The sequence below is a fragment of the Drosophila ananassae genome, chromosome 2L (genome assembly GCF_017639315.1).
Source record: "Drosophila ananassae strain 14024-0371.13 chromosome 2L, ASM1763931v2, whole genome shotgun sequence".
Taxonomy (NCBI): Eukaryota; Metazoa; Arthropoda; class Insecta; order Diptera; family Drosophilidae; genus Drosophila; species Drosophila ananassae.
The window spans coordinates 20,594,949-20,609,051 of NC_057927.1; the positions used below are offsets into that span (position 1 = coordinate 20,594,949).

At 41.9% G+C, this 14,103-nt stretch overlaps 1 protein-coding gene across 1 annotated transcript in view; it reads left to right on the forward strand.

Annotated features, from left to right (window-relative positions):
* LOC6501549 (dopamine receptor 1) overlaps nucleotides 1-14,103 on the forward strand; it is a 38,237-nt gene that overhangs the window by 5,436 nt on the left and 18,698 nt on the right. Inside the window, exons 2-4 of the mRNA XM_001955422.4 lie at nucleotides 4,768-4,873; nucleotides 5,184-5,363; nucleotides 8,333-8,462. Coding sequence (XP_001955458.3) covers nucleotides 4,768-4,873; nucleotides 5,184-5,363; nucleotides 8,333-8,462 — 416 coding nt within the window. The remainder of the gene's footprint in view (nucleotides 1-4,767; nucleotides 4,874-5,183; nucleotides 5,364-8,332; nucleotides 8,463-14,103) is intronic.

Consider the following 14,103-nt stretch of genomic DNA (forward strand, 5'->3'; position numbering starts at 1 on the left):
CACAAACAGTCCTCCTCATTCGGCCCTCCGAAAATTGGCAGGAACTAGAGCAACTGCGTGGCAACTAGCTCTGCAACATTTGATTTACAATCCCAGAGACACACAATCGAAGGACAACACTTTGGTGTGGCTAATTAGAAATACGTATAAGATAATGGTGAAATGGAATCTAGTGAGCTTCCAGAAAAAAAATCATTGTATTATCTTAATTTAGAAACTACATGAACTTTTCTAGCTCGTGTTTATAAGAAATCAAATTTTAATAGCAATTTTCCAGGGCATAGGAAGCATGAGGTTGCCTTCATCCTGAGCTCATATGTACCGTAGGTCCATCTTTTGCTATTTTAATTATTTATCTGGCTGGCAAATTCGGCATGAGCGTGTCTGGCTTGAGGTTAAGACCTGTCTCTGTGGCACGTCCAAAAATGCTAGCCACTCACCGCAAGTGTGAAAACCCTGCTCCAGGGAGAATAAACTTGTTATCCATCATCGCCAGAGAAGGGATCTAATTAGTTCATTCATAATTGAGGCAGAGCTGCTGCTCAACTTTGGTTTTACTGTTTCTCCTTGAGTGGGGAAAATCCCCACTTAATGTCACACACTTTTCCGCGCCATCAGGCATCCATTGGAATTTGTAAGGAATTATCAAGGAATTATCATACATAGATGCATACATAGGACTTTTGACAGCCAGACGCACATGTGCCCCTGCAAAGTCTTGACTTTTAGCTTTGTTTAATTAAGCCGAACTTTCAACAATGAACGCAAGCACACATGCTTCATTGTTGACAACTGACAGTCTCCTGGATCCTGCTCCTGATCCTGGCGGAGGTGCCGGCAATTGTCAACGAGCCACATTGACGGCTCTGACAATGGCCAACAGATGAGAGATAGCTGGTAAAGACTTCTGCATTTGTTATTGCAGCTAGCATCTGCTCACAACACCTTGGGGTCTGGCATTTCCATTTCCATTCTCGACATTTTCCCCATTTTCAAGGATTGCATAACGAGGCGGTAACTTGAGCAAACTTAAAGTTCTGCAAGAAAGTTTCCGAAAGCAAACAATAAATATTTGCTCAGCGCATAAATCAGCAGTCTAGGCCCGCTATTATCGCTCCTATGCGAAATCCTCTTTCCTCCCAACAAACTTGCCAGGATACGCCCACAGCATTTCATGTTTATTATAAGAATTTAAATTTATGCTAAACAGCAACTTAAGTTGGTTTTTAGCTACCCAGCCGAGCCGGGTTCAATGCGCCGCAAAACTCCCGGCTCGAGAAGTCGTGCGCACAAAGTTCAAAGTGCAGGGAAATTGAAAATTTATTACTGCACCAGAAAAACGAGAAAATCGAATTCGTTGAGCCAAAGACTATCTGAAAGAGTTTATTATATTCAAATACTTTTCTGGCATTAACAAAGTTTCTTTAATATTCAAATTGAAATTAATTTCTCTCTCGTAAATCGCATAACTTAAAGTGTTTTAGGATGAATTATAAGTTGAGAAAACAATGAAATGAATTTCCTTATTGATTCATTAATTTTCCTCTTTATGGCTAATGGATGCGGTAATTGACAAGAGAGTGCTCTCTGGTACATATTGGAATTATGTTGTTTTACGCTTCTGTGGAAAACTTTTCGCTCCGGTAATTGTACAGGGCATTTAATTAACAACTATGCCCTGGGACATGTGGCACTTGTTCCACTGGCTAGAGAATTTGTTGTCATTCTTGTTGTTATCATTTCCGTTGGTGCTTGTGTTGGTGTTGCTCGTGTTTTGCTGATTGTTGTTGCCGGAAGTGCTCAAATGACACACTGTAAAGTGTGGAACTCGGTGAGCCCTTTGCTTATTATTCAGCCTGTCTGGCAGTCTTTCTACTTGTAAATCACACTACTTCCGCCTAGGCCGGGCAGCCAGACAAAGGACAGACGCTTGGACAGGACGTTGAAAGGCAGCAATTTTACCTTTTGTTGTTATTTTCCCAACAGGTTTGTGTAGGCTCTGCCTTGTGGGCCATATTATTGTAACCAGGCAAGTAGCCTTACACAGAAACAAAATATTCTTTTACAAGTTTCTAAATTCATTTTAAGTGAGTATTTTTTGTTATACTAGAACATTGTTATATCAAAGAATATTTAAAAAATGTTATAATATATAACAAAATTTACTAAATCAGTACAATTTCTTGCAGTATTATTGTGTGCTTAGTTACGTATATGTGTTGACGTTTAATCAACGCATTGTGCCATTTAACTCTGCAAACAAAACCGAAGTACCCAAGCACAATTCTTGCCGGTTCTTCTCAGAATTCCCCTCCTTTCCCCTTTGAAATTCCATTTTCTTTGTCCTTCCTAGAGGCTTATGTTCTTGCTTTGTCCTAACAGTTCGAGGCCTTCTGAGGAGCCGTTGGCCACAACATTCGTTGTCCACTTTTATTGCCAATTAAATGCAGTAGCTCCTGTCACAGTTGTTCTCCCCTTTCTCCGCCAGTTTAAATATCTTTTAGCACACACTTGGCAGATGCTTTGTTTATGCTTTCTCTTTGCGCGCTGTTCCGTGAAAGCATCTAAATTCCCGCTTACAGTTCTCAAGATGGGAGAAAGGGTCCTTAAGAGGATCTAATTTAAAAGAGGTTTTATAAATTGAAAAAAATCGACAATATTTTTAAGCAGCGACTCTAGAGTTTGATATTTTACAAATTCCCTTCTAATATCTTTAAATTTTAAATACGAACAATTTTTTATGTTTTTCTTTTGACTGGAAATTGAAAATTCATTATGACCTTCGCTGCTGACTCACTTTGCCTTCACTTCCGGGCTGTTAACTGCTTTTTAATGATGCCGCTAAAGAAGCAGCGGCATGAACATAAACATTAACATCTCAGTAATGCGGGGCAACGTTACTGATTCTGTTCAGGAGCAGTAGCAGCAACAGCAGCTGCTCCAGATTTTAATGAAAATTCACTTGACACGAGAAAGCATTTCATGTAATTTTTATAATCTTAAGTGTCTTTTATTGTCCAGCACTTGGCGCTCGTAATGTGGATGGCAGCAATTAATTTTGTTTATTGCCAATTCATGGCTCATTTCATATAATTCCCGTAGCCCTCAACCCCATCAGATAACCCTGGAATTCGTTTTAGTGGCTTCGTCTATCTGGGGACTTTAAAGTCGTGCCACTCTGCATGGCAATCAATATAGATAATCGTATTTTAGTGAGTTTATATTACCACCCCGGGTGATAGTTAAATATTTCCGCAATTTAGTTAATGCGAGGAGTGGAAATGTTTTCACTAATCGAAACATAAATAAATTAGCTCGTTCAACTACGTATTCATGGTAACAAGTATACGCCCTGTGGCGCAACTCAAACGTATGCTGCATTTGAGTTGATCGAAATGAAGTTTCTATTTGGAATGGAAAAATTAGTAATTTTAAAGTTAATAAGCTGCTTGTGGCAGAGATACCCACTAGCATGAGCTGCTGAAAAAACAATTTCAATTAAATAAAGTTTCGTGGAGGCTGGCAACCGTGAAAATATTTATACTGCGTCAGCCGTTTCATGTTTGAATTAATTAATTGCATTTGTCAGCGGTTTCGGGTCTGCTTTTGAGGATTTTATTATGGTTTCATTACTGTTTTTTGTTGCCGGCTGTGCGCTTACATTCCTGTGGCAATAACGCTTAAAGGACGTAGGCGCTTTTCGCCGTATTTGGAACATATCCCATGGACACATTCACTTCGCCTGCGTAACTGCAGTATTCTCGTGCTCCCGTTCTTACTCCCATGTGTGTATCCTTCCGCATTAATTAATAAATTCATTTAAAGACGGTCTGTTTGCGAGGGGGTGTTGCTGTCGGCTTGTTTGGTTCAATCGGGCACATATTTAGTTGGATCCATTAAAGCAAAGGCAAACCACTAGAATGGCAACATGTCTGGCTTTCACACACGCTCCTACCCGCACTTTTCCCGGGAAAGGAAACCACAAGACAACCTCCCACCCAAAGTTGCCACAAACAGATAGATATGCGGATGCTTCGTAGAGTGAGTCGGTGGCGCTTAGCAAAACAAATTAACTTCATTATGGGCTTTGGCAATTTTCTTGAAATTTTGTCAATTTTAATTATAAATAATGCCAGCCAGCTTGGTTGGCCTCTTCAAACAGATTCTCCTCGATGCGCTCCTTGGCACACATGCCACAAATGATTGATAGTTTTTTGTGTGGCCAGGACGTGCGTGCCACATTGAAATGAAAATAAGCAGAGTGATTGGAGAAAACTTCACAGAAACCCCAAGCAGATGCCAGCTAATTAAATTTGAGGAGAATTTCCCAAAATGTAATTAGTTTTGGGATGGAAATCAACGGAATTACTAGTTTATGGCCTAACCACATTGAACAATATTATTTACATCTTCGTTTGGAAGAAAATATTTTCTAATATCTTGAAAATAAATAATAAATGTTCTTGATTTTTTGATCAGAAGGTTTATTATTTAAAACGTACCTTTTAACTTGTTTTTTGGGCTGAGATAAAAAGCAATTTTATTTAAAATTTGTATTTGGTTTAATATCGAACAAAAGGAATTTAGTTTCCAATTAGACTTCCTTAATTGTTGAAAACTTTTATATAGTATTATTCCTTCATCTTACAATATAACATTGTAGTTTTAAGGGCCTGCTATTTTCTGAGAGGATATCTTTCCATTTAAACAGCTTACTTAACCCACAGACTAACAACTTCATCCATTGTTGTTCTGGTTCCATTGCAGCTGACATCCTTCTACAATGAGAGCAGCTGGACGAATGCCTCTGAAATGGATACAATAGTTGGTGAGGAACCGGAGCCGCTGTCACTTGTGTCAATTGTAGTTGTTGGTAAAGTAAATGTCGTTGAATGTATAACAACCCGCTGCATCGCATCCACTCAGCTCACGGACACTGCAGCAATTATCTGTAAAATTGCATGTTGCATGTGACAAACACACCATCACGCACCCTCCGAAAGCAGCACCTACACCCTCTTACACCCACACACACTCATCCACTCAGCCCACTCCGAAACACACTGCCTCGAATGTTTACCCATAAAACTATGCTTTAAACGATCATTGTTGTGTGTATGTGCGTGTGTCTGTCTGTGGACGGTGGGATTACGGGTGTGATATTTGATTTGGACTCGCCGCAGGCATCTTCCTATCGGTGCTGATATTCCTTTCGGTGGCCGGAAACATCCTGGTATGTCTGGCCATATACACGGAGCGCAGTCTGCGCCGCATCGGCAATCTGTTCCTGGCCTCATTAGCGATTGCGGATCTGTTCGTGGCCTCGCTCGTGATGACGTTCGCAGGTGTCAACGATTTGCTGGGTAAGTACTAAAAAGTATGTCTACCTTTTTATGGCTGCGTAATGGAAAATTGCAATTGAAATTTGCTAGCTCTGAAATTTATGTAAATTGCTGTAGGCTGCGGTAAAAAAAATAACATAAATCGATGAATTTTTCATCCAACCACCCCCTCGGCACTCGAGGTGCCATCTGACATAGCTGGGAGCGCTTAAAGCCGGATTTAAGATGGCTTTGTCAATGCCTTTTAAGTGTCAGCTGCACAAGTCCATGCACGAGCTGGCAGGGTTCTCCGGAATCTCGAGTTCCCGGATTCCGTGCTACTCCAGTGATGGCCATTGTGACTGCACAATACTTCCTGGGTCCGGAATGAAAACGAGGGCGGTCTTAGTGGTCCAACCTAGGTTTCTACATGATATGAAAACTTTCCACCAAGAATTATGAGACGAAACAAGTGCTAGACTTCATTTATCCACCTTCGAAACTGTTCAGGCAACCCTCGTTACCATCTAGTTGGACAAATGGTTATAGTCAGCCAAACAGGAATTTCATTTTATTTCAGCTGTACGTCTAACATGCAGATCCCGTGTGCAGCCACACATTTTGATTATTTTCCATTAGCCATTCCGAGCGAGGCAGCAGCACTTATTCCTCGAGTTATCCCACCCGACTCCTGCCACTTTTTCAACAAGATGTCCTTGTGCAGCTGAAGCTCTTGCCAGCCGGATGGCAGTCGTTGCCCCTTTTATGAGTGGTGCATTTCACATATTAATGCCGCAGCACCGCGCGGTGCACCGCCGGAAAGGGAAAACTCGAGATGGAAACTTGACGGCGGAGCTGTTTGGTGGCTAAGTAAATAAGAGGCAAATTAGGCGAAAGCCGGGCCAAAGTTTTCAACGGGGAGCTAACAACGTGTTCCGGTTCAGGAAACATGCAGCTGACATCAATGTGCGTAAGGAAAAAAGTGGAAAATCATAAACAACAAACAGAAAAAAAAGCAAAGGAAAACTGCGAGCCTGTCATGCGAGACTGAAAATGTGAGCGGAATCCGAAGCGATGCCTTCTGATGAAATGTGGGGAATAGGGTGGCATGACACATATATGTATGTTCCAGGCATCCAGCCACCCAGTCTTCGCCTTGCCACGGGAGTGTGTGTGAAAATAATAAACGACTTTGGCACTCGGAGGAGCCGAGTGCTGCCGCGTAAGCAAAAGTGTGAAAAAATAAATAAAAATGCTCAGCTGCTCCAAGACAAACAGATGCCTTAGGGGCCGTCAACAGACCGACACCCACACGGAGGCAAATTATTTTCGCCAAGGCAACATTTAGCACGCTCGAAGACAGGCAAATCAGCAAATAAACATCGTACGCAATTGGACAAACTCAAACAACAAGCGAAGCGAGCCGGGAACCGTCGAGAATCGACAGATGCTGCCAGCCGGAGGAATCACAAAAACATATAGCACACTTTTTGGCCAAAAGAAATTCATAAGAGGATGTTTAAACAGCGGTGTTCAAAATAATGGAACAGATCCAAGCTTTATTTGTAAACTTTCAATTGTATTTACAACTAAACTTATCATTCATATGTAATGATAGATTTTTTAAAAAAATAGTAATGGAATAAGTATTATTTAATATTTATTAAGAATTATTTTTTCAACATTTACTGTGCGGCAAAAACGTGTGCATTAAGAGCGGAATGAATTATTTGCTGACTTCAATACATGCTCATACACTTTCACCTTTCCAAATTGCTTTTTTCGGGGCCATGAGCATTTGGCCAAGTGCTCTGCATTCTTTCGGGCCAAAGCTGAAGTCAAAGCTGCTCTCGATTTTGATGGAAAAAGGGGGGAAGAACTCTGAGTGCAAATTCGGTATTTCAAAAACCATTTGCAAATCTAATGCAATCCGCATACGAGTTCGTACAAAGCCGTTGAAAGTATTTGACAAGAGAAGTTATGGAAAGACCACTGACAGTTGACAGGTTTAAAATTCTTGGAACTTTTTAGTTAAATGATTACTTGATTTTTGGATTGAAAAGCATCTACAATTTATTTAATCTTTTCGAATGAAACGACATCTGGCTTAAAGCCAATTAAATAGGTTGTGTGTCTATTTATAGACTTTGGGATGTGAAAGTCATTGGCGCTGATTTTTGATATCCTGATAGTCCCCTTCTGATTTCCCGATATCCTGATGTCAGAGGGTCGAATTGGTCGGGGATTTGCTTTGACCAGTTGCGTTGGCACTTCCTGTGGCATTTAAGAGCCGTATCCTGCGGTACGCTTGATTAACTGCCATGAAAGCCGTAACGAGCATGATATGCATATTCTTATCGCCTACACGAGAACATGGCCCCAAAGCCACGAACACCACAAATAAATAACCTTTTTATTTGGAAAATCTGTTATTGAATTCAGTGCATAGAACGAGCTCAAATGTGCGTATCAGTGAGTTTGTTTCCTCTCTGACCCCCGGCTCCAAAGGACATCCGTTTCTGGTCACGCACGGGACATCAATCGAGTCTGGGTCTCTGTAATTGCGACGCACTTGTGGAATTTTCAAGCCCCTGAAAATAATTTATTTGTTTTTACTCTGGCCCAGCGAAATGAAATTTAAATGGTTCTCGGCCCGAAAGCAGGCTTGCATATGTGTATGTGGGACAGGAAACGGAAATGAATTTATGAAATCATTTAAACTCAATTTGCGTCATGAATAAATAAAACAAGAATCTGGCTTCTGTCACACAACGGCTGCCTTTTAGTCTTTGTCCGGTTCCCTCCGACTCGTTTTCCGGCTGCACTTTGCCGTGCAAATGAAACAACTTTTTTCCGTCCGGCCGCAACATGGCAATTTCCGCCATGTCCAGGGCCCAGGCAGAAAGTTGAGTACCTATTAAGCATTTTTAACAAGCAATCAAAGGCTCGTCTGAGTCCACTGATTTTCACCTTTCTCACGAATATTTTTCCCCATCTCGTATCGCCCGCAGGATATTGGATCTTTGGAGCACAATTTTGTGATACCTGGGTAGCCTTTGATGTCATGTGCTCGACGGCTTCAATTCTCAATCTCTGCGCCATCTCCATGGACCGCTACATCCACATCAAGGATCCGCTCAGGTGAGTGATTGTCAGGATGTGTCACATGCATAAATTATCCAATCCATATGCCCTGTCAAACTAATTGTCCCTGCCGCGAGGGTTCACCTATCGATTCATTAATGTCAGACCATTGCAGGTGCTTTATATGCACGTTACTCATACGCCGCGTTGTCATGCCTGTCACGTTTTTGTGGCACCACCGTCTGCCTCCGCATTCCTCTCTTCGCCTCTTTCCCACCGATTGTGTGCCACTCGACTGCCACTTGTTTATGGCAGTGGGGCTCATTAATCGCAGCTCATAATTGTTTCATTAGTAACAGATTTATGGCACATTACGAGCCAGTTTTTTTTTCTCCCTCCACTGGCGACTTCATCTTGAAGTTGGCTAAGCACTTTTGGATCACAACAGCTGAATGCTGTGGTTCTCTGGCTCACAACCAAGTTCTGTTGAGTCACTTAGTGTGGGTCAGAGCAGGAAAAAGTTGGCAAAGAAGTGTCATTACCAGCTGGTAAAAGTGGTACAAGTCCATCATTAAACTTATGTTTTATTTAAGATTTTAGAGACTTTAAGTAATGATGTTGAGTGTCCTAACTGAAGATTTCACGCACGATACATTCTTTAAGTAATTTGATGGCTTCAAAATTTTAACCTTAGCCACCTGGCCAACATTTTTTACAGTTCGCACCCCCGCCGAAAATGACTTCATCTATCAGCTGGATGAGCGTTACGCAAAAGCTCCATTATTTTAGTTCAATCTACCTTACATATTCGTCACGTTCCTCCAGCTGCGCTATACGGCCGTATCCTACTCTGCTCCGTCCCGTCCTGTCCTGGCAGGAAGCCCCGGAGACAATCAAATTCTGCTGCCTCAGGTGGCTGTCGTCCCTGTCGGTATTGTGTGCTCAAGTGTTTCTGTGTATGTGTCTCCTGCTAGGACAATGACAATGAGCTTGTCCTGCTGTCGTCGTGCCCCAAAATGCTGCCAGTCAGCCATGTTAGCATGCTTTGTAGTCAGCAGTTGAAATTGATTTCCAGTGGCTAGAGAACGATTCGCACAAAGCCAGTCAACCGAGAGTCAGCTCGGTAAACTTGAAACTAGTTTATCAGGCCCCACGATCCCAGACTTTTGGTCCACTTTCGGCTGGACCACAACAATTGTGTGTTAATTAAATTTTCAACAATGCCACCAAAGTGCTCAGGCCACACAAGTGCAAGCCAACAAACATTTTTTGGCATAGGAATATTACATTTGTGGCCAAGAACAAACGCTGAAATTTATTATGTGTCAGCAACCAGTAGAATTTCTTCATATGTGGGTGGCTAGGCACCGAAAAAAATACGATTCTAAAAGTATTTAGAAATAATCGAAGCCTAGTTAAGGTTTTCTATTAAAAAAGGAAAACAAATTCTTAATTATTTCATCCATCAATCTTAATTAATTTTGACAGGAAAACTATTTATTCACCTTTTCTAACATATAATAACATTTTTCTGCAATGTAAAAATTTTGTTTATTTTTTTCCCCCCCACTGAGTGTGTGTACTGGAGAGTTTTGTTAAAAATGACGTTGGTCAAGTCGCTGACAGGCGCTGTGAGGCTATTTGGCTCAGTGGGAGCAACCTAACGAAATGATTGCGGGATTCTTTTTTTCGACAGAGGGGTTTTTTGTTTTCTATTTTATATGAAACAAGGCAGGGCAGGGCTTTCGGGGGCATCAGGGAGCAACTAAAGCAAATCGAGACAGTTTCCAGTTCTCCACTCTGAACTCGTTGCGAATGCGACTAACCCACAGCGCCGTGTCATGAAAGAGCCATAATAAATCCTTTGATGCTATTTTCAGCCAAAAGCCAAAAGTAGAAAAATATTTTTTTTTCTGCCGCAACTCAGCTGCTCAACCCCGGCAGGGTTGGTTGTTGCTTTTGGTGTTGTTGCTGCCACCTGGGGTAGCTTATTCGCTTATGAAAAATGCTAGACGACATTTGTATTGGTGTGCCCCTCGCATTTCCCCGATTTCCCTTTTTATTTTTCCCCTCGACGACCCATCCAGCCACCCAACTACCCCACCACCCAACCACCGAGTCATCTATCCACCAATCCATCTATCCATCCATCTATGTATCTTTTGTGTAGCCGGGTTCACGTAACGAGTTGGCGAGCATATAACGCTTCATTGATGTGGCAACTTGATGCTGAAGCGAGCTGAAAATTCAGATTGCAAATTTTGTATGCCATGGCAAAAGGATTTAAATGAGCTCAGGCCAGGGGTCGGGTCGAATGGATGTGGCACGGGCTGGCCAGGCAAATGACAATTTTCATGGAGCATTTTTCCTGTTCCTGATTCTGAATTCAGTTTGTCCTTTCTTGCAGATAGAGGATGGGCGAGTAAGTTGCAGATGGATGGAATTGAAAGTGAAATTAAGCAAGAGAAAAAGTTTAGTTTGATGCGCAAAAAGGACTGACTGGCATTTCCATGACTGACATCAGATGTTTGATGATGGGTGAAATGACATAAATTGCTAGATTGATCTGCATATTTTATTCCACAAGATTAAGTTTACTTTTAAATGAGAAACTATATGAAAGCCAAATCAACTGAAAGTGTTCAAGTCTTTAAAAATCAAGATAGATTCTATGTCAGAAGTATATTTTTAAATGTTCTGTAATCATATTGAATCTGAATAAACATTTACATTGCTCACAATTGTGCTTCAATAATGAAATGAAACCGCAATCAAAATTGCAATTCAAAGGCTGATTAAGCTGGCCTAATATTCTCTAATATTAATCACAGCCCCTGGGTTAATGACATTTGCATAGGCACTCAGACATGGCGACGCCGCTGGACAAGTTCAGTCCGCGCCCCGAAATCGAGTTTAGTCACCTGAATTCGTTTGCATTTGCACCCGGGGCCGAATCCTAAGTTCCACCCACGACCTGATGGTATTACAGCTCTGTGCAGGAACCCGAGACATTTTACACTTCAAATGTCAAGTCGTCGCTCGCACCACTCACTCCGAATGCGAATAGGAATCTGAAGGAGCCCAGCTTAAGGGAACTCGAAAGTGCACTGGGAAAAGTGGCCTTTACATGATATACATTGTATTAAGTGTAAGTCATACAAATGTGGTTGCCCCACCTCCTATAGAACTAGTAGGTTAGGAAATATTTTAGAAGTAATCATAATTTTTCGCAATGTATAGAAACTGCACAAGCCCTTGGCGCAACGCACAGTTTGAGAAACCACCTTTTGTGTCTGAGAAATGGTAACTGGTATCCCAGAGGGATGTGTCTAGCATTAAACATTGCCGTCCTTGGTCCGACTCCGGGCTCGTGCTCCCTCTTTATGTAAATCTGATTTATTTGCATGTCAAAGTGGAGGAGGCTGCGACGCACTCCCCGGCAAAGTTCACGCGCCTTCTTCTCATTAGGATGCCAGTGCCACGCCCCAACACTGCTCCAACATCTACAGAAACATTCATCTAGGACCTGTCTCATTTCAGACAGAACGCATGAAACGCTGATTCGTTGTATTTTCTTAACGTTTTAGAATAATTGCAGGCGTTTAATTTAATTGCGCTCGCCAGGATTTTCCTTTCCTTGACGGGAAATTGGCAAAAACAATTTGGATAAAAAGCGCCTGCAAATTTAATTAGTCTCAGACAAAGTGAAAATGAAGCGCCTGTCTCCTCGGCTTCTTTTTTTTTGTATCTTCCCCAACAGCAAAAATGATTAAAATAAGAAATTTTGCGTATTTTGTGTGACAAGTTGATGCTTCCAAGTGGTTGTTGGTCCTTTGATTTTTTTTCGTTGTCGCATCCAGCTCGATGTCGTTGTTCGTTGACTTTGGCGCCTGTCATCATCGTAACTGTCAGGCACATATGTGAAATTCATTTTAAACTGCAATAAAAACTGAAAGAACAATGAAAGTTTGCCACAGGCGACAGAGGAAAGGGCTGGAAAATATATGTATGTAAGAGTGGGGAGGGAATCGGCTTGGGTTTGAAGCTTGAGCGTGGTATTTTGGCCAAAAAATGAAAATCCAAAAGCAAAAACACTTAAACGAACACCGCAAAACCTGTCCCAGGTACAATGACGCACTTGGGAACTTTTTGTAATTGTATTTTTCGTGTTGTCTTGGTCTTGGTTTTTGGATCCATGTTTTCCTCAACTCTGAAATAAAATGAAGGGATCCTCTGAGAATTTTTTGAGACCTATTTATTGTACCGAAAATTGAAAAGAGTCATAAAGGTGATAGCTTAATTTTCTAGTGTGTAGAAAATTTTTACTAGAAATACCTCGAAATTGATGGAGAATTATTAAAACTTTTTATAAGACGGTGTTATGGGAACGTGTTGGAAATGACGGTAAGGAAAACACTCATAAAGAGCCATCAAAGTTACCATACCAAAACAAAGGCAAACAAGCGGCTGGCAAGCTGACATGGCAGGACCTGGAAAAATAAGTAAACGAAGCGCCTCAAACTATGCAAATGACACAAAAGCCAGGAGAGGAGCCACAGGAGGGCAAGGAAAAGAAGAAAGAAAGGGAAAGGGGTGGGGCTCAGGGATTCAAGGGAAAGGATCATTGTGCGTGCCTAGCGGTAATTTCTTGAGTGCATGTGGGACAACATACAAAGCCACCACATGCCACGCAGCCAGTCAAGCACCAGCGTTAAATGCAAATGTCCTTTGCTCGGAGCAGCCTGCTCCTGGCACCCACATACACACACATACTGGCTGGCTCTCACACACGATTTCAATTAGCCCATCGATGCCTGATTGCCTCCTTTGCTCCCAGTGTGTCACCTAATGGCTGCAGGTTTATGTGCATATTTCAAAGCGCTACCACAGCCGCTTCAGTCTTAAACTTAGTTCATGCCGTAAAGCACAGTAAAAGTTAGGTACCACATTTAAAATTAAGATTAAAAATGTGACATTTACGGAGTATGAAACAAATTTTGTAATCCTTTGATAAATCATTTTCTTGGGATGCAGTTGGAAGGATATCGGTGTCCTGATAACAAAATGACATCCCTTTTCGAAATCCGTTTAGAAATAGCCAAGATATGAGCTTGGAAAGGAACGCCCTGGCGACCAAAACGCGGCGCAAATTTCTCGAAATTCGTATGGCAGAAAATCTGAAGTACCAGGCGAACAGAAACCAGCAGAAGGCGGCCGAAACCAAGCAGTTCAAGCAGTGCATATATTTTTCTGTTCTAAGGAAGGAAACAGCATTAGGTAATGGCGGCATTTCGCCTCCCTTTCCCTCTAATAGTGAATATTCTCAGCTAATTCTTGCTAAAAATTCAAAGAACGGTACTAAAATTCATGATGGCCGACTGTTCCCCAATCCCAGCATCCCATTTTCCAGTCCAGAACGGTAATATTCACTTAACGATGGCAAAGTTAAAACGACACACGTAGTTTTTCGGCGCGTGTCACGATTTGGGGCCAGCGTGAGCGAAAATGCATTGGATCCTATGAAGATGGCGCTTCGTGCTGAGGTGGGGTGCCAAATGTCGTACAAAATCCCTCCTGCTCTCCCATCCCTACAGCAGCCTAAAATGTCTACCCGTCCCTCTCGGTTGCATTATCTCGTTCCCCCCATAGAGTATGATGCTGTGATCCACATCCCATAAGGTGCAATGGGGGCGTAAAG